This window comes from Eleutherodactylus coqui, chromosome 3, assembly GCF_035609145.1.
Source record: "Eleutherodactylus coqui strain aEleCoq1 chromosome 3, aEleCoq1.hap1, whole genome shotgun sequence".
Classification (NCBI taxonomy): domain Eukaryota; kingdom Metazoa; phylum Chordata; class Amphibia; order Anura; family Eleutherodactylidae; genus Eleutherodactylus; species Eleutherodactylus coqui.
In genome coordinates, this window is record NC_089839.1 from 252,001,506 (window position 1) to 252,021,672 (window position 20,167).

At 51.2% G+C, this 20,167-nt stretch overlaps 1 protein-coding gene across 1 annotated transcript; it reads left to right on the forward strand.

Annotated features, from left to right (window-relative positions):
• The first annotated feature begins 266 nt into the window (after positions 1-266).
• On the forward strand, positions 267-18,278 carry METTL13 (methyltransferase 13, eEF1A N-terminus and K55). The gene is given in 9 exon segments (XM_066597298.1): positions 267-439; positions 2,643-3,396; positions 3,731-3,930; positions 6,575-6,770; positions 13,809-13,967; positions 15,010-15,222; positions 16,389-16,520; positions 17,893-17,922; positions 17,925-18,278. Coding segments are annotated over 9 exon segments (2,079 nt in total). The 5' UTR covers positions 267-286; the 3' UTR covers positions 18,167-18,278.
• Positions 18,279-20,167: the final 1,889 nt, after the last annotated feature.

Here is a 20,167-nt window from a genome sequence, read left to right on the forward strand (position 1 = left end):
GGCTACGCGTTATTTTTGGTGGCCCTGTAGTGCACAGCGCCTGTGTACACCTATATATGGTGATGATGCTGTATACACACCTCCAGTAACAAACTGGGCACTTCTGCCGTACAACATAAAGCACATGGGAAAGAGACCAGAAGCGAAGTGACAGGCAGGCCCCGCCCTCTGTCCAATGAGAAGCTGCGCCGGCAAGTCTCTGGCCAATCACAAGAAGCGTTCCTTCTGGAACGCAGAGTGACCCGGAAGTGCTTTTAGCACGTGACACGCATGCGGTAGGAGAAGCATGAACCTGTTACCGCGCAGCAGTAAGGAGTTCTCCTCCGGCGAGTACTGGGAGCAGTTCTTCCGCCGCAGGGGGGCGCGCACCTTTGAGTGGTATGGCGGTTACCTGGAGCTGTGCGCCGTGCTGCACAAGTACATTAGACCCAAAGATAAGGTGGGGGAACTACATGTCCCAGCATGCCTTGCTAGAATAGGGAAGTTGTATACCTGTAGTTACAGATATCTATTTCAATGTGACTACAGTACTGGATTTTGGGACAAGCCCTGCTGCCACCGCTGTACGAGTAGCTACTGCCTTACCCTGTGCCCGCGTAGCCCCCTCCCAGGGCAGCGCCCTCCGGCCCGATCCCGGGTTTTACCTGTATTTAAACTCCTATCGTGTGTGCAGCGCCAGGAATTAAAGGGTTTCTCATCACGGCTTTTCATGGCCAAGATGGGAGAACCCGGCGCGGTTTTCGACCGACCGCCTATCAGAAATAGCCGAACGTGTCAGTCAGCGCTGCTTGCGTCGCTCTCGTTGAAGTAAACGCTAGCTATGGAAACGGCGTAGCACACGCACTACGCTGCTGCTGTTAGGCCACTTTTGCGCAGGCGTGTGTCAAAATGCGGCGTTTTGAACAGTGTTTTTAAACACGTTGACAGCGTTTTTAACGCACCCCATCACTGCGATTGGGTGATTTGCTACAAAAGTGTGCTGAATGCCTGAAACTGGAACATACGGTGTTCGTTTAATGCGAATTAGAAACTCTTCGCTAAAACGCTCGTCTGAGAAGCCTCATTGAAATTAATAGTGTTTAAAACGGCCGCTAAGCGCTATAAAAACCGCCTCTGTGAGAGCGGCCTGGAAACTGTATGGTGCTGTGAACAGCCGAGATAGAAGTACCCCTTTAGGGCTCCTGCCCACCGCCGGGTGTTCGCTGCAGCAACTTACAGCAAGGAATCCTATGAAGCTATTATTAAAGGCGGTTTGCGGGACTTAAAGGGGTTGTCGCACAGCAATAACGTATCCCTTGCCCACCGATCATCACTGGGGGTCTGACTACTCGGACCCTCGCCGACCATGTGAATAGAGGTCACAGTCATGCGTGTGCACTACTGCTGCTTTCATCTCGATGGGACTGCTGGAGATGCCCAAGCGCTTGGACTCGGCTATCTACAGCAGGCCTGTTGAAATGTGGGGGTCGCCATCTCTACTGCGGCCGCTGTGGGGGTCGCCATCTCTACTGCGGCCGCTGTGGGGGTCGCCATCTCTACTGCGGCCGCTGTGGGGGTCGCCATCTCTACTGCGGCCGCTGTGGGGGTCGCCATCTCTACTGCGGCCGCTGTGGGGGTCGCCATCTCTACTGCGGCCGCTGTGGGGGTCGCCATCTCTACTGCGGCCGCTGTGGGGGTCGCCATCACTCCTGCGGCCGCTGTGGGGGTCGCCATCACTCCTGCGGCCGCTGTGGGGGTCGCCATCACTCCTGCGGCCGCTGTGGGGGTCGCCATCACTCCTGCGGCCGCTGTGGGGGTCGCCATCACGCCTGCGGCCGCTGTGGGGGTCGCCATCACGCCTGCGGCCGCTGTGGGGGTCGCCATCACGCCTGCGGCCGCTGTGGGGGTCGCCATCACGCCTGCGGCCGCTGTGGGGGTCGCCATCACGCCTGCGGCCGCTGTGGGGGTCGCCATCACGCCTGCGGCCGCTGTGGGGGTCGCCATCACGCCTGCGGCCGCTGTGGGGGTCGCCATCACGCCTGCGGCCGCTGTGGGGGTCGCCATCACGCCTGCGGCCGCTGTGGGGGTCGCCATCACTCCTGCGGCCGCTGTGGGGGTCGCCATCACTCCTGCGGCCGCTGTGGGGGTCGCCATCACTCCTGCGGCCGCTGTGGGGGTCGCCATCACTCCGGCCGCGGTGGCGCCCGCCATCACTGCTGGGGCCGCGGTGGCGCCCGCCATCACTGCTGGGGCCGCGGTGGCGCCCGCCATCACTGCTGGGGCCGCGGTGGCGCCCGCCATCAGTCCTGGGGCCGCGGTGGCGCCCGCCATCAGTCCTGGGGCCGCGGTGGCGCCCGCCATCAGTCCTGGGGCCGCGGTGGCGCCCGCCATCAGTCCTGGGGCCGCGGTGGCGCCCGCCATCACTGCTGGGGCCGCGGTGGCGCCCGCCATTCATTTCTGGATATTGTGCACTACCATTGTCCTAATCACTGGGGTCCCAATGGTCAGAGCCCCACCAAATATCTATCACTGATCTATTATATAATTATTACAGCCCTCTTAGTGGACTGCTTGGGTTCGCAGTATTCGTCGGACTCGGGCTAATACTTGTGTCTGGCACAACATGTTGGTAACTCTGTTTTATATTTTCTTATTTCCTTCAGGTCTTGGTTGTGGGATGTGGCAACTCCGAGCTGAGCGAACGGCTCTACGATGCCGGGTGCCAGAATCTGACAAACATTGATGTGAGCGATGTAGCCATTCGGCAGATGAATGAGCGCAATGCCAATCGGCGGCCCAACATGACTTACCAAGTGATGGATGCCACCAAGACTACTTTTAGCGACTCTCACTACCAGGCGGTGCTAGATAAGGGGACACTGGATGCCATACTCGCCGACACGGACACAAGCACTCTGGAAACGGCTACTAAGTTATTGACTGAAGTTGGGCGCGTTCTTCAGTGTGGTGGCCGCTACATCTGTGTATCCCTGGCGCAGGCCCACGTGCTGGAGAAGCTGGTCACACAGTTTTCTCAAGGAGGCTGGATGATCCGTATTCACCAGGTCTCTGAGAGCAGCCGGAAGGAGGCGGGCAGCGAGTTTGCCTTGCCAGTGTTTGTATTCGTGATGACTAAAGTCAAGGAGATGCCGGGTTTCCCGCAAGTTTTGGAAATGATGCCAGATGATGAGGGTGGAAAATCTGTGCGCTGCGGAAGTCCTGGTGAACTAATGGACATGGTGAAGGAGCGGCAGCGCTACGCACTGATTCGAAACCGCCTGAACCAGAATCAAAGCTCTCCGTCGGTGTCATTAGACTTATGCGATGGGGTCTCTGGAAAAACGCGTTACACCTTCCATGTGGTGGATAGTCCAACGATAAGACTTTCTCATGCCAATCACTTCGCAATTTTTATCAGTGAGTACTGATTGTAGCGTTCCTGTCTCTAAAAATAGGAAATGCAGTTTAAATACCGCTATTGTCATATACAGCCGTTTGCAGCAGACATTAAATGGTGATAATGTTATATGCTACTTAAGGCCCATTTACACGCAAAGGTAATCTTTCAAATGATTGAAAGTTTTTGCGATCTTTTTGCATAAAGTATTAATGGTCCACTAATGTCCATTAACACTTTATCATCTTCATTTGCATGTAAAAAGGTCTCCACATGTTGTTTGCAGAGTCTAGCGTGCGGCTAATCACTGCTACCAAGCAGAATACAGTATAATGTCTTGTGCCTATTTCATAGTTCCACAGGGAAGGGAAACAGAGTGGCTTTTCGGTTCAGAGACGGGACGAAAACAGTTGGCAGGAAGTGTTGGGTTTCGGCGTCTGCTGATTGTGGCCTTGCATAGAGATCAGCAGTATGAAAACATGGAAGCTATTCAATCGGAGTTGTCTGCCAAAGTGCTGGAGCTTGCTCCCCCGGGGCTGCCGGATAATCAGCAGGTGAGATCAGCGGACATCATCACAAGATGATCCTGGAAAGTCCTTGAACAATTCACAGCCAGTTACAGGGAGGAAGAAAGTATCCAAAGGAGGAGAAAATTTTGGTGTGAAAGTGGCAAGAAGCCGTACCGACTATAGCGCCAGCGTACATCGTCCAGACAGGTTATTTGAAGGTGCCCATGCAACTTCTATAGCTATTTCTCCCGACCCCCTCCATATGCGTGGATATTTCGCTCAGCCAAGTGTTCCTTGCTTTTCATGGGGACTATCGGGTATGCTGGTCACCTCTAGGGGTGGGGGGTTTATCTCCAGACCCCTGAACACATCTGACAGTCAGTTAGTCCTGCTGAAATCGGTGGGTTCAGACAACTTTTTTCTAATGTGTATGGGGTCCTTTAAGCCAGACCCCCACGAGCATGTGGCGACAGCGTATCACATGTGGGTTTTGCGCTCCTAATACGCCGTGCCAATCTGCCACTCGCACATATTGTGCAAAATGCATGCAGAAGCAAAATCTCAACATGGTCTATCTTGGCGCGTATTATGTACTGTGGGAGAGTCAGCTCAGGTAGAGCGCGGGATCGCAGTGTAAACAGCAGTCAGAGACCAGGATACAGGTATGCAGTCCAAATACAGGCTTGGCCTGCGTTTATTAAAAAATCCAAAATAAACAAAAGCACAGCCTCAGGCCTCATGTCCATGGGGAAAATCTGGCCCGCCGCGGATTCTCCATGTAGAATCCGTAGCGGGTCCCTCCTGCCCCGCGGACATGAGGCCTAAAAAGAAGAATAAACTCACCTCTCCGGACGATGCTGTTCTTCCCTTCTTCGTGGCCGGATCTTCTTTCTTCGGCCCGGCGGATGTGCTCGGCACGTCGGCAGCGTGCTGCGTGCATGCGCCGGGCACATCCGCCGGGCCGAAGAAAGAAGATCCGGCCGCAAAGAAGGGAAGAACTGCATCGTCCGGAGCAGGTGAGTTTAATTCTGGTACGGGTCTCCCGCGGATCTGGACAGCTTCCATAGGCTTCAACAGAAGCCTGCGGGAGCCGTCCCCGTGGGAGACCCGCACTAAAATGGAGCATGTCCGGATTTTTTCCCGCACGCGAATCCGCGTCTGATGGGGAAATATGACATCCGCAGGTATTTAACTACCTGCGGGTGTCCAATGCATCCCTATGGGGCGCCTTAGGCCTCATGTCCACGGGGAAAATCAGGCCCGCCGCGGAGTCTTCATGCAGAATCCCGCAGCGGGTCTCTCCTGCGGACATAAGGCCTAAAAAGAATAATTACTTACCTGTCCGGACGCTGCGAATCTGCCCTCCGTTGCGGCTGGATCTTCTTTTTTTGGCCCGGCGGATGTGCTCGGCCCGCCAGCAGCGTGCCGCGTACTGACATGCGCTGTGCACTCTTCTTTTTTTTTTTTTTCTGAACTTCTGCTCTCCCGCACTCCTGTGCCGGAGAGCAGGAATTCATTTGCGAGTGTGCCGCGGATCCAGACAGCTTCCATAGTCTTCAATAGAAGCTTGCGGGAGCCGTCCCCGCGGAAGACCCGCACTAAAATGGAGCATGCTGCGGGTGTTTTCCCGCACACGCAATCCGTGCCTCAAGGGAAAATGACATCCGCAGGTATTTAAATACCTGCGGGTGTTCAATGCATCCCTATGGGGTGCGGATCACTCGTGCAGGTGACCCGCTGCGGATCTGTCCCCGTGCACATGAGGCCTTAGCTTTCAGGCATAAACAAAAATCTTGCTTCTCCAGCACTAACTAAACTGGGTAATTCCCTGACTATATGAAACGGCTCGCTGCAGCCACACGAGCATTAGGCACTTTTGTACAAAGTCCCGTTTCTTGTGACCTGGATCAGAAACACAGCGTCTCTTGAGACCAGCTACTTAGCTGCACCCGGCCTCAACTCTGTCTGCAGCCTTGCAGACTTTTATTGACTGTATCAATTACCAGCCTCTACACCTGGGGAGCTTATTCCCCTAATAAGACCTGGAGTGGAGGGAGTAGAATGGGCAGCCCCAATACCAAGCTGCCATCCATTCCAAAAAAAACAGGCCCAACACATTTTATAAAAACATCTTCAGCAACTACCTTTGCTGGAGATTACATTTAATTTCCTGTTTTTTTTCCCTGTGTCCCACGCAGTGAGACACGGACTCTTCATACCCACTGGGCATAACATTGAACTGGGGTGAAATATAGCGACTGTCCAGAGTTAACCCCTTCAGTGTCTCAGAGTACGCATACACGCCAAGATAGTGCATGGCGACAATCGCCATGCACTAAGTACGCAATGTCATTGCGCACTTGCTGCATGCCGCCCCATGCGTGGCTTGCAGTAAATTGCGGCAACAGTCGGAAGTTCTGACGCAGATGTGAAACTGGCCATACTGACATTACCCCCTTCACCTCCCGAGACCACCAGAGAAATTTTGATTGATCTATTTTCTGGGTGTGTCCCATTGTCAGGCGCGACTTATAGACCAAAAAACGTGGTAACTCTTCTGATACGCGCTAACCTTGTTTCTGACTGTGAATGTAAAAGGTGCTTGTACTCCATTTCTGTTTTATGTAGAGGGTTTTTAATAATGACCTTTCACTTTCATGTTTTACGATAAATTGATCTTTTTGCACAGATTCCGTTTTTGTCGGCTGGTGGAGACATCGGGATCCGGACGGTTCAGTATCGTGGCAGCAGTGACATGAGTGGGGAGTATGTGGTGGAGGATGTGCGCGGAGATGGAACAAGTTACTTCAGGCGCCTCATCTTCCTTAGTAACCAAAACGTCGTCCAGTCTGAGGCTCGGCTTCTGCCAAGTCATCCTCACAGTGGTAAGACCTACAATGTTGGATATTTGTGATGTCTGGAGGTCTGCATTGCGAAAACGCTGTCCTATTCAATGAGCACAAATAGGTTAAATACCGCTAGTGTTGTGTTGACTTATTCTATATCTGTCCCCTATGTCAGGGGTCCCAAACCACCAGGTCGCGGACCGGGGCCGGGCCGTTAGGAGGTCAGCGACGGTCCGCGGAACTTTTCTTGTAAACACAAGGCCCGCGGGCCGAGTGCGGCCCGCTGCCTTGTGCTATGTGGCCCGCGGCGTGCCGACGCCGCTGACCACTGAGTCGATTACCAGCGAGGGCGCCGCAGCTCCCCGCTGGTAATCGCTCTGGTCCCAGCACACACTGACCTCAGTGTGCAACCAGGAACCTGCTCCCCGAGTCCCCTGCTCATTAGTTCCGCAGGAGAGGACTTGGGGAGGAAGCGTGCAGAGCTGCACACTGACGTCTGGGCAAGCAGAGAGGGACCGACGCTGACAGCGGGGAGGAGGTAAGTATATGGGTTGGGGGCTGATTATTATGAGGGGTGGGGGCTGCCTGTTACTGGGGGGAGGGCTGCCTGTTACTGGGGGGAGGGTTGCCTGTTACTGGGGGGGAGGGTTGCCTGTTACTGGGGGGGGAGGGCTGCCTGTTAGTGGCGGGGGAGGGCTGCCTGTTACTGGCGGGGCAGGGCTGCCTGTTACTGGCGGGGCAGGGCTGCCTGTTACTGGCGGGGGGAGGGCTGCCTGTTACTGGCGGGGGGAGGGCTGCCTGTTACTGGCGGGGGGAGGGCTGCCTGTTACTGGCGGGGGGAGGGCTGCCTGTTACTGGCGGGGGGAGGGCTGCCTGTTACTGGGGGGGGGGGGAGGGCTGCCTGTTACTGGGGGGGGGGGGAGGGGTGCCTGTTACTGGGGGGGGAGGGGTGCCTGTTACTGGGGGGGGGAGGGGTGCCTGTTACTGGGGGGGGGGGGGGGTGCCTGTTACTGGGGGGGGGGGGTGCCTGTTACTGGGGGGGGGGGTGCCTGTTACTGGGGGGGGGGAGGGGTGCCTGTTACTGGGGGGGGGGAGGGGTGCCTGTTACTGGGTGGGGGGGAGCGGTGCCTGTTACTGGGGGGGGGAGGGGTGCCTGTTACTGGGGGGGGGAGGGGTGCCTGTTACTGGGGGGGGCTGCTTACTTCGGGGGGGGGGGAGGGAGTAAATTATATGCTGCCCCATGTGTGTGCTGGGGGGGAGGGAGTAAATTATATGCTGCCCCATGTGTGTGCTGGGGGGGAGGGAGTAAATTATATGCTGCCCCATGTGTGTGCTGGGGGGGGGGGAGGGAGTAAATTATATGCTGCCCCATGTGTGTGCTGGGGGGGGGGGGAGGGAGTAAATTATATGCTGCCCTATGTGTGTGCTGGGGGCGGGGGGAAGATAAATTATATGCTGCCCTATGTGTGTTTGGGGGGGGGGGAGATAAATTATATGCTGCCCCATGTGTGTGCTGGGGGGGGGAGATAAATTATATGCTGCCCCATGTGTGTGCTGGGGGGGGGAGGGAGTAAATTATATGCTGCCCCATGTGTGTGCTGGGGGGGAGGGAGTAAATTATATGCTGCCCTATGTGTGTGCTGGGGGCGGGGGGAAGATAAATTATATGCTGCCCTATGTGTGTTTGGGGGGGGGGGAGATAAATTATATGCTGCCCCATGTGTGTGCTGGGGGGGGGGAGATAAATTATATGCTGCCCCATGTGTGTGCTGGGGGGGAGATAAATTATATGCTGCCCTATGTGTGTGCTGGGGGGGGAGATAAATTATATGCTGCCCTATGTGTGTTTGGGGGGGGGGAGATAAATTATATGCTGCCCCATGTTTGTGCTGGGGGGGAGATAAATTATATGCTGCCCCATGTGTGTGCTGGGGGGGGAGATAAATTATATGCTGCCCTATGTGTGTGCTGTGGGGGGGGGGAGATAAATTATATGCTGCCCTATGTGTGTGCTGGGGGGGGGAGATAAATTATATGCTGCCCTATGTGTGTGCTGGGGGGGAGATAAATTATATGCTGCCCTATGTGTGTGCTTGGGGGGGGGGGAGATAAATTATATGCTGCCCTATGTGTGTGCTTGGGGGGGGGGAGATAAATTATATGCTGCCCAATGTGTGTGCTTGGGGGGGGGGGGGGAGATAAATTATATGCTGCCCAATGTGTGTGCTTGGGGGGGGGGGGGAGGAGATAAATTATATGCTGCCGTATGTGGGGGGGGGGGAGATAAATTATATGCTGCCGTATGTGGGGGGGGGGGAGATAAATTATATGCTGCCCTATGTGGGGGGGGGGGGAGATAAATTATATGCTGCCCTATGTGGGGGGGGGAGATAAATTATATGCTGCCCTATGTGGGGGGGGGGGGGGAGATAAATTATATGCTGCCCTATGTGGGGGGGGGGGGAGATAAATTGTATGCTGCCCTATGTGGGGGGGGGGGAGATAAATTATATGCTGCCCTATGTGGGGGGGGAGATAAATTATATGCTGCCCTATGTGGGGGGGGGGGGGAGATAAATTATATGCTGCCCTATGTGGGGGGGGGGGGGAGATAAATTATATGCTGCCCTATGTGGGGGGGGGGGAGATAAATTATATGCTGCCCTATGTGGGGGGGGAGATAAATTATATGCTGCCCTATGTGGGGGGGGGGGGGAGATAAATTATATGCTGCCCTATGTGGGGGGGGGGAGATAAATTATATGCTGCCCTATGTGGGGGGGGGAGATAAATTATATGCTGCCCTATGTGGGGGGGGGAGATAAATTATATGCTGCCCTATGTGGGGGGGAGATAAATTATATGCTGCCCTATGTGGGGGGGGGGAGATAAATTATATGCTGCCCTATGTGGGGGGGGGGGAAGATAAATTATATGCTGCCCTATGTGGGGGGGGAAGATAAATTATACGCTGCCCTATGTGTGTGCTGGGGGGGAGATAAATTATATGCTGCCCTATGTGGGGGGGGGAAGATAAATTATACGCTGCCCTATGTGTGTGCTGGGGGGGGAGATAAATTATATGCTGCCCTATGTGGGGGGGGGGAGATAAATTATATGCTGCCCTATGTGGTGGGGGGGAGATAAATTATATGCTGCCCTATGTGGGGGGGGGGAGATAAATTATATGCTGCCCTATGTGGGGGGGGGGGGAAGATAAATTATATGCTGCCCTATGTGGGGGGGGGGGAAGATAAATTATATGCTGCCCTTTGTGTGTACTGGGGGAAGATAAATTATATGCTGCACCATGTGTGTGCTGGGGGGGGGGGGAGATAAATTATATGCTGCCCTATGTGTGTGCTGGGCGGAAGATAAATTATATGCTGCCCTATGTGTGTACTGGGGGGAAGATAAATTATATGCTGCCCCATATGTGTGCTGGGGGGAAGATAAATTATATGCTGCCCTATGTGTGTGCTGGGGGGGGAGATAAATTATATGTTGCGCTGTGTGTGTGCTGGGGGGGGGGAGCTAAATTATATGCTGCCCTATGTGGGGGGGGGGGGAGATAAATTATACGCTGCCCTATGTGTGTGCTGGGGGGGAGATAAATTATATGCTGCCCTATGTGGGGGGGGGGGGGAGATAAATTATATGCTGCCCTATGTGTGTGCTGGGGGGATGATAAATTATATGCTGCCCCATGTGTGTGCTGGGGGGGAAGATAAATTATATGCTGCCCTATGTGTGTGCTGGGGGGGAGATAAATTATATGCTGCCCTATGTGTGTGCTGGGGGGAAGATAAATTATATGCTGCCCTATGTGTGTGCTTGGGGGGGGGGAGATAAATTATATGCTGCCCAATGTGTGTGCTTGGGGGGGGGAGATAAATTATATGCTGCCCAATGTGTGTGCTTGGGGGGGGGGGGAGGAGATAAATTATATGCTGCCGTATGTGGGGGGGGGAGGAGATAAATTATATGCTGCCGTATGTGGGGGGGGGGGAGATAAATTATATGCTGCCCTATGTGGGGGGGGGGGGGAGATAAATTATATGCTGCCCTATGTGGGGGGGGGGTGAGATAAATTATATGCTGCCCTATGTGGGGGGGGGGAGATAAATTATATGCTGCCCTATGTGGGGGGGGGAGATAAATTATATGCTGCCCTATGTGGGGGGGGGGAGGAGATAAATTATATGCTGCCGTATGTGGGGGGGGGGAGGAGATAAATTATATGCTGCCGTATGTGGGGGGGGGGGAGGAGATAAATTATATGCTGCCGTATGTGGGGGGGGGAGATAAATTATATGCTGCCCTATGTGGGGGGGGGGAGATAAATTATATGCTGCCCTATGTGGGGGGGGGGAGATAAATTATATGCTGCCCTATGTGGGGGGGGGGGAGATAAATTATATGCTGCCCTATGTGGGGGGGGGAGATAAATTATATGCTGCCCTATGTGGGGGGGGAGATAAATTATATGCTGCCCTATGTGGGGGGGGGAGATAAATTATATGCTGCCCTATGTGGGGGGGGGGGGAGATAAATTATATGCTGCCCTATGTGGGGGGGGGGAGATAAATTATATGCTGCCCTATGTGGGGGGGGGGGAGATAAATTATATGCTGCCCTATGTGGGGGGGGGGGAGATAAATTATATGCTGCCCTATGTGGGGGGGGGAGATAAATTATATGCTGCCCTATGTGGGGGGGGGGAGATAAATTATATGCTGCCCTATGTGGGGGGGGGGAGATAAATTATATGCTGCCCTATGTGGGGGGGGGGGGGAGATAAATTATATGCTGCCCTATGTGGGGGGGGGGAGATAAATTATATGCTGCCCTATGTGGGGGGGGGAGATAAATTATATGCTGCCCTATGTGGGGGGGGGAGATAAATTATATGCTGCCCTATGTGGGGGGGGGAGATAAATTATATGCTGCCCTATGTGGGGGGGGGGGGAGATAAATTATATGCTGCCCTATGTGGGGGGGGGGGGAGATAAATTATATGCTGCCCTATGTGGGGGGGGGAGATAAATTATATGCTGCCCTATGTGGGGGGGAGATAAATTATATGCTGCCCTATGTGGGGGGGGGGAGATAAATTATATGCTGCCCTATGTGGGGGGGGGGAGATAAATTATATGCTGCCCTATGTGGGGGGGAGATAAATTATATGCTGCCCTATGTGGGGGGGGGGGAGATAAATTATATGCTGCCCTATGTGGGGGGGGGGGGGAAGATAAATTATATGCTGCCCTATGTGGGGGGGGGAAGATAAATTATACGCTGCCCTATGTGTCTGCTGGGGGGGAGATAAATTATATGCTGCCCTATGTGGGGGGGGGGGAAGATAAATTATACGCTGCCCTATGTGTGTGCTGGGGGGGGAGATAAATTATATGCTGCCCTATGTGGGGGGGGGGGGAGATAAATTATATGCTGCCCTATGTGGTGGGGGGGAGATAAATTATATGCTGCCCTATGTGGGGGGGGGAGATAAATTATATGCTGCCCTATGTGGGGGGGGGAAGATAAATTATATGCTGCCCTATGTGGGGGGGGGGGGGGAAGATAAATTATACGCTGCCCTTTGTGTGTACTGGGGGAAGATAAATTATATGCTGCCCCATGTGTGTGCTGGGGGGGGGGGAAGATAAATTATATGCTGCCCTATGTGTGTGCTGGGCGGAAGATAAATTATATGCTGCCCTATGTGTGTACTGGGGGGAAGATAAATTATATGCTGCCCCATATGTGTGCTGGGGGGAAGATAAATTATATGTTGCGCTGTGTGTGTGCTGGGGGGGGGGAGATAAATTATATGCTGCCCTATGTGGGGGGGGAGATAAATTATACGCTGCCCTATGTGTGTGCTGGGGGGGGGAGATAAATTATATGCTGCCCTATGTGGGGGGGGGGGAGAGATAAATTATATGCTGCACTATGTGTGTGCTGGGGGGATGATAAATTATATGCTGCCCCATGTGTGTGCTGGGGGGGAAGATAAATTATATGCTGCCCTATGTGTGTGCTGGGGGGGAGATAAATTATATGCTGCCCCATGTGTGTGCTGGGGGGAAGATAAATTATATGCTGCCCTATGTGTGTGCTGGGGGGGAGATAAATTATATGCTGCCCCATGTGTGTGCTGGGGGGAAGATAAATTATATGCTGCCCTATGTGTGTGCTGGGGGGGGGAGATAAATTATATGCTGCCCTATGTGTGTGCTGGGGGGAAGATAAATTATATGCTGCCCTATGTGTGTGCTGGGGGGAGGGGGAGATAAATTATATGCTGCCCTATGTGTGTGCTGGGGGGAGGGGGAGATAAATTATATGCTGCCCTATGTGTGTGCTGGGGGGAGGGGGAGATAAATTATATGCTGCCCTATGTGTGTGCTGGGGGGAGGGGGAGATAAATTATATGCTGCCCTATGTGTGTGCTGGGGCGGGGGGGATAAATTATATGCTGCCCTATGTGTGTGCTGGGGCGGGGGGGGGATAAATTATATGCTGCCCTATGTGTGTGCTGGGGCGGGGGGGGATAAATTATATGCTGCCCTATGTGTGTGCTGGGGCGGGGGGGGGATAAATTATATGCTGCCCTATGTGTGTGCTGGGGCGGGGGGGATAAATTATATGCTGCCCTATGTGTGCTGGGGCGGGGGGGATAGATTATATGCTGCCCTATGTGTGTGCTGGGGTGGGGGGGATAGATTATATGATGCCCTATGTGTGTGCTGGGGTGGGGGGGATAGATTATATACTGCCCTATGTGTGTGCTGCCAGGCGGGGGGGGGGGAATATTGCCCTATGTGTGTTCTGCCAGGACATTCTAAATGTCATAATTGAATAAGTATGCACTAAACTCCAATCCCCTTCATAACACCGCCCCATATAACCAAAGCCCCGCCCATGTCCCGCCCAACCCTGGCGGGCCTTCTTGTAAAGGTGTTCTTGCTTGAAGCTGGTCCCTGGTGCCAAAAAGGTTGGGGACCACTGCCCTATGTGGTTCAGATTTAGTGGTCTGAACACTTTTACCTATAGTACTTTCTTTTATTCCAGGTCCGAAAAAGAAGAGAAAAGACAAGAAGCAGCAGAAAGCAAACGATAAGGTAGAACCTGCGACAACTCATGTGATTGACAAGAGCTACTTGTGCTGCGAACACCATAAAGCAATGATTTCTGGGCTGTCACTACTTCACAATCCTGGAGTAGCCGCAGGTATAACCTAATATACTGCTTCATGCTTAAGAAGCTTTGGTTTGTTTGGAGAAATGGGAGCTACATGTAATCTGGCCCTTAGTAATTCCTATTCTTTGTTTTACGCCGGTCTTGGAATTCCGTGATGTTTTAGCATTCTATGGGGAACGCCGGTCTTGGAATTCCGTGATGTTTTAGCATTCTATGGGGATGGACCTACTAGAGTTGACTGAAATACATTTAGATTGGCTACAGCTACAGGTCCGTTCTACGTGCACCAAAAGAGGCACAAAAAGTTTTTGCTGTTTGGCTAATCGGAGTGCTGAAAAAATACATTGGACACCTACTGTAGTTTGAGTTCGGTGCATTCATGAGGAGTGTTCTGCCCCATCTCCTCAGGGCTGTGACTGACCGGCTGATCGTGTGGATATCTGCATCCACAACAAAGTATGACCAAAGGTCCGTTTATGCTGGCAAATTATGTGCCGTTAATGAGTGCCGATCAGCGTTTTCGATCAGTGTTCATTCAGCTCCATTTACACAGAGCAATCAGCAGATCATTAGTGGGATCATTTGGATACATGCAGCAGTGTTGTTGGCAGCACCTTCCTATTTACACAAGGCGGTGTGCTGTCGATAACCAATAATTTTCCGTTGTGATCGCCTGACAAATTAGCATTTGCTCTCTTGTCAAGTGATTGATGATATCTTCATACAGGCAAATCATTGGGTTAAGGCTTCTTTAACACAGGCGTTGCGATTTTAGGCCAGCCGCATTGCAGCTGAAAATTGCATGAATGGGAGAAAGTCGCGACCAAGTCGCGCCTAAGGCTGCCTGTCCACGGGCGATGATCCACCGGCGGATCATGCTGTGTGAAGCTTTCCATAGTTTTACTATGGAAAGTGCAGCGTCGACGTCCATGAGTGGAGAATCATAGCGTTGTTCCGCCTCAGCCGTACGTAGACGGGGTCTAAATCTATAGTTTTCTCGCTGTTACACGGCCAGGCAAACAGAACTCTGCTGTTAATTCTTATGGTATTTCGCACGTTCGTTCTTTTGCAGATCAGCACATCTCTGTATTGGTGGTAGGGCTTGGCGGAGGAAGTCTATCTCTCTTTATCCACGACTATTTCCTGGGTGCACAAGTTGAAGCTGTTGAAATTGATTCTGCGGTGCTGGATGTTGCCAGCCGCTGGTTTGGGTTCTCTGTAGACGACCGTTTGAAGGTTCATCTTGGCGATGGTCTGGCTTATATAAAGCAAGTAGCAGAAAAAGGTAAGCGTTTTATTTCTCCTTTGTCACAGATGACTCTTCTCTACCCGTGGTGCACTGCATACAGCTATTTTGTTCTCTACAGCATCGACTGTGTCTGGACCCTGCATTTAGCTCTAGCCTATGAAATAGTCTAAGTGGAAGCATCTTTTCTTTTAACCGCTTAACAACATAGGACATACAGTTACGTCATGTCCGTTCGGGGTTTGTACGGACGGGCTTCGGGAGCATATCCTACTTTTACAATGTGGGTGCCCATTGTTTCTCACAGCTCGTACCCGCTGTCAACATAATGGCTGTTAACACTGTAAATTCCGTTGTTAGTTCTGACATCGGTATTTAAATCCCCAGATTGCTTTTGCAAGGTTCCAAATGGACCCCCGCAATGAAATCGTGAGGTGCTATTCAGTTGCTATGGCAGCCTGAGGCCCTCTGGAGGTCCCTAGCGCTGCCATGGCTAATCGCGGTATAGTGTAATACTATGGTATGGAGCAATCAAACAATCGCAAGTTTAAGGAAAAATTGGTTCAAAAAAGTTTCATTAGTTATTGGAAAAAATAAAAGATATTAAAGAAAAAAACAAACAACCCTATTTGATATTGCTGCATCTGTAAGTGTACTATATATCAAAGGAACACATTATTTACCCTACACAGTGAATGTAGTCTTGGGGGAAAAAATACACCAAAGTTGCTTTGTGGTTTTTTTGCCCCCCCCCCCCCCCCCCCTTTCTTCAGCATCCAAGAAAGAATTTTAATTAAAAAGTGCTTAGAAAGGATATATACTCCTACTAACTACAGGACATCCTGGAAAAAAACGAGACCTCACACAACTACTGTATGTTGACTGAAAAATAAAAAAGATATAGCAGCCAGAATATGGCAGCAGAAGATACCGTATATACTCGAGGATCAGCTGACCCCCCTCGGCTTAAGGGGAGACAAGGTTTAAAAAAAAAAAAAAAAAAAAACGAAAAAAAAACAAAATGCAATACTCACCTCCCTGCCGGCGTCTGTGTCCCTGGCATGATGGTCTCCCCGGCCGTGTGGCAAGCTGCTATGTAATTCTCCTCTCTATGTAATTCTCCCCGCTGTCATCTCTCTGCTCGGCTCTAAATTCCCCCGAAAATACTCCTTAAATCATTTTTTAAAATTTTCCCTTCTCTCTAGGAAAAGCTTCTTATGATGTGGTGATGTTTGATGTAGACAGCAAAGATACCGGCCTTGGTATGAGCTGCCCACCTCCTGCTTTTGTCGAGAAGATGTTTTTACAAAGCGTCCACAAGATCTTGAAGAATGATGGTAAAGATGGAAAAAATGGGATCTACTATCTCATAGTGAAGAGATTGATTGACCAACATGACGCTATCCTATGAGAATATTGTCTAGAGGCCATTTGTACGTAACGTTTATCGCTCCAACTTCATTCAATTAACCGAAAATGAGCGATAATCATTACATGTAAACACAGGCATTGGGCACTTTTAGTTGAACTTAAAGGGGTTGTCCCACGCCGAAACGGGTTTTTTTTTTTTTAAACCTCCCCCCCCCCCCACCCCCCCCCCCCCCCCCGTTCGGCGCGAGACAACCCCGATGCAGGAAGTTAAAAAAACCACCCGCACAGCGCTTACCTGAATCCCGGCGGTCCGGCGTCTTCATACTTACCTGCTGAAGATGGCCGCCGGGATCCTCTGTCTTCATGGACCGCAGGGCTTCTGTGCGGTCCATTGCCGATTCCAGCCTCCTGATTGGCTGGAATCGGCACGTGACGGGGCGGAGCTACACGGAGCCCCATTCAGAAAAGAAGAAGACCCGGAACTGCGCGCAAGCGCGGCTAATTTGGCCATCGGAGGGCGAAAATTAGTCGGCACCATGGAGACGAGGACGCCAGCAACGGAGCAGGTAAGTATAAAACTTTTTATAACTTCTGTATGGCTCATAATTAATGCACAATGTACATTACAAAGTGCATTATTATGGCCATGCAGAAGTGTATAGACCCACTTGCTGCCTCGGGACAACCCTTTAAAATCCATTGTTCATCTACTGATCCATTGTTCATCTTACGGTAAAGCAAAACACATTTATCTCTCAGTAAGACCGCATGCTATTAGCTCCACCGGACATAACATAGTAGTCTGCTGGGGAGCTGTGAGCAGAACAATGCAGCTGTGTGCACAGCTGGACGTGTGATTAAACACATGCTGGGCTCTGCAAACAGCTCCTGAAGGCCCTTTTACATGCAAATGAAAATGATAAAGTGTTAATGACAATTAACATTTTATGCAGATAGATCACAAAATCTTGACAGATGATCTTTGCATGTAAATGGGCCTTTTGGGTCATCGCTGCCCTAGTATATTTACTAAGGTGGGAGTACCCTGGTTTACGGCATAGCAATGTTTATAAAGAATGCTAGACTTTCCAAGCCTATTGTTTTCTGTCCTTGTCACAGCTAAGATTATGGCTAGTTTAGAGATGGGAGGAAAGAATCCATTTCTAAGCTTGGATAGTTTACATAAAAACTTCATTGCTTTTGGAAAACTATATCTACAGTACAATATAAGCCGGCATCTTATGCTGCCCACTCTTTTCAGTAGTAAACTTGGGCCATCCTGGTAGGTTTATAACCTTGTATATAATGTTACCACTTCTCTGTCTTCTTCCCTTACAGGAATCTTTATTCTGAACCTGGTGTGCCGTGACCCTGTGTGAAGGGGAATGTGATAAACGCTATTCACGAGGTTTTTTCCCTTATTTATGTGCAAAAGATTGAGGATGAAGTAAATGAAATCTTATTTTGTCATCCTGTTTCTGATCAAAGTCGTGACCTCTCTGATCTAAGAGAGTCTGCAAGAAGCTTAGAGAAGCAATTAAAGAGACCAGGGGCGCTCTGGGATGAAAGCTTTGTTCTTGCCGACATGTTCAAATCAGTTCAAATTGTCTAAGACTGTGAGGAATTCACAAGGGACCGCCGTAGTCGTTGAAGACGATGCATATGGTGGACTTCAGAAGACAATTGGAAGAACACCACAATCTTTGATTTAGGTGCCAATCTTAATAAAAGATTCAGTCTTATGAAATAGTGTTTTAATAGTTGCAAAGTCATACAAAATGATTAGATCATAAGGGGTGGTCTGGTTTCAAAACTCATTTTCATATACTTTATTAGTCAATTTTCAGTTATTGGAGAGGATACAGTACTTCTCTCCAAGGCTCTCATTAGAGATGAGCGAAACGTACTCGTTTAGGGCGATTTCACAATCGAGCCACCGCTTTTTTCGAGTGACTACTCAGGCGAAAAGATTCGGGGGGCGCCGGGAGTGAGCGGGGGGGTTGCAGTGGGGGAGGGGGAGAGCTCCCCCCTGCTCCACCACGTCCCCCCCCCCCCCCCCGGCGCCCCCTGAATCTTTTGCCTCGCGTAGTCAGTTACTCGAAAAAAGTGGTGGGCTCGATTGCAAAATCGCCCTAAACGAGTACGTTCGCTCATCTCTTGGCCACATGAAGAGTAGTTAGTCTCTTACTCTGGAGGACCTGTCCTGCCTTATACTGACAGCCCATTGAGTTGAATGGGTGCTGTGTAAGGTGTCATTTCCCTTGTAGTGCTGCTAGTAAATGTTGAAGTTCCCATTAGGTTTGTCCATTTATTACAGGGGACACTTTGGAAGAGCTTATTTTCGAAGTACCCTTCTAGTGCCCCTCTTACACAGGTCAAGAGTCTCACGATTCTTGTTTGCCTGAGTGTTTGACAAGCCAGCTTGTGTCCTCGGGCAGTTGTGCTAAGACACTGAAAATGGACATGCCTGCGCTAATTTTTTGCCAGCTGAAACGGAGCAAATTCTGACATAGATGTTGAATGTGGATTTACTAAATCTGCTGCACTCAAATGCAACCTAAGGCCGCTCTCACACACACCGCTTTTTACCGCAAGGTAAGAGTGGGGCTTCTCTCAGACCTGCGCCTGAACGCGGCGTTGTAGCGGCGAGATTTTCAAGTGCTGTTTGTCCTATTTTTCAGCGTTTTATTTTTCAGATTTTTATTCACAATTTTTTCAAAAATTTTCCATACAAAACATATTAAAGAAAGCAGAGTCTAAGAATCTAATACAAGCAAAAAATAGGTACAAATACATCTGTCGGGGTCTCTCTTGGGTGGAGACGGCCGCTAAAGCTTATATCACATCTCAAAGCAAGAGCTCGACCTTCTCCAACCTTCTGATAGTCAAAAAGAAGTGTAAAAAGAGGAGGGAGAGGGTAAAGGTAAGAGTGGTAGGGCATGCAGGAGGGGAGGGAAGGGGGGGGGGGGGGGGCGAGAAGCCGCTTAACCAGACTATGTCATCATGGTTCTCACCCTCATTCAGTTTGTCCCAGACACCACCAACCACACCTTGGTCCAACTCCAAGGGCACTTTAGTCCTAGTTGCTGCAGGAGAGACTGTCCCATAGCCCAAGCATTACAGCACAGTAGTCTCTGGTAAAACAGATAGATTCTCCACCAGCCCAGTACGGACGCTTAAGATCTTTGTCTCAGTTTTCGCCAGGGGTACCAGATCTGTATAAAACTTTTGTGAGTACCCCCTTTGCCCAACCTCACAGCTCTTTCATGTGGCAAAGCATATCAACCTTTTCCTCCCTCTGGGAGAGGGAAGAAGGAGCCTTCTGGAGCCAAAGCAGAGGGATCAGGACTAGAGATGAGCGAGCATACTCGTCCGAGCTTGATACTCGTTCGAGTATTAGGGTGTTCGAGATGCTCGTTACTTGTGACGAGTACCACGCGATGTTCGAGTCACTTTCATTTTCTTCCCTGAGAAATTTGCGCGCTTTTCTGGCCAATAGAAAGACAGGGAAGCATTACAGCTTCCCCCTGCGACGTTCAAGCCCTATACCACCCCCCTGCAGTGAGTGGCTGGCGAGATTAGGTGTCACCCGAGTATTAAAATCTGCCCCTCC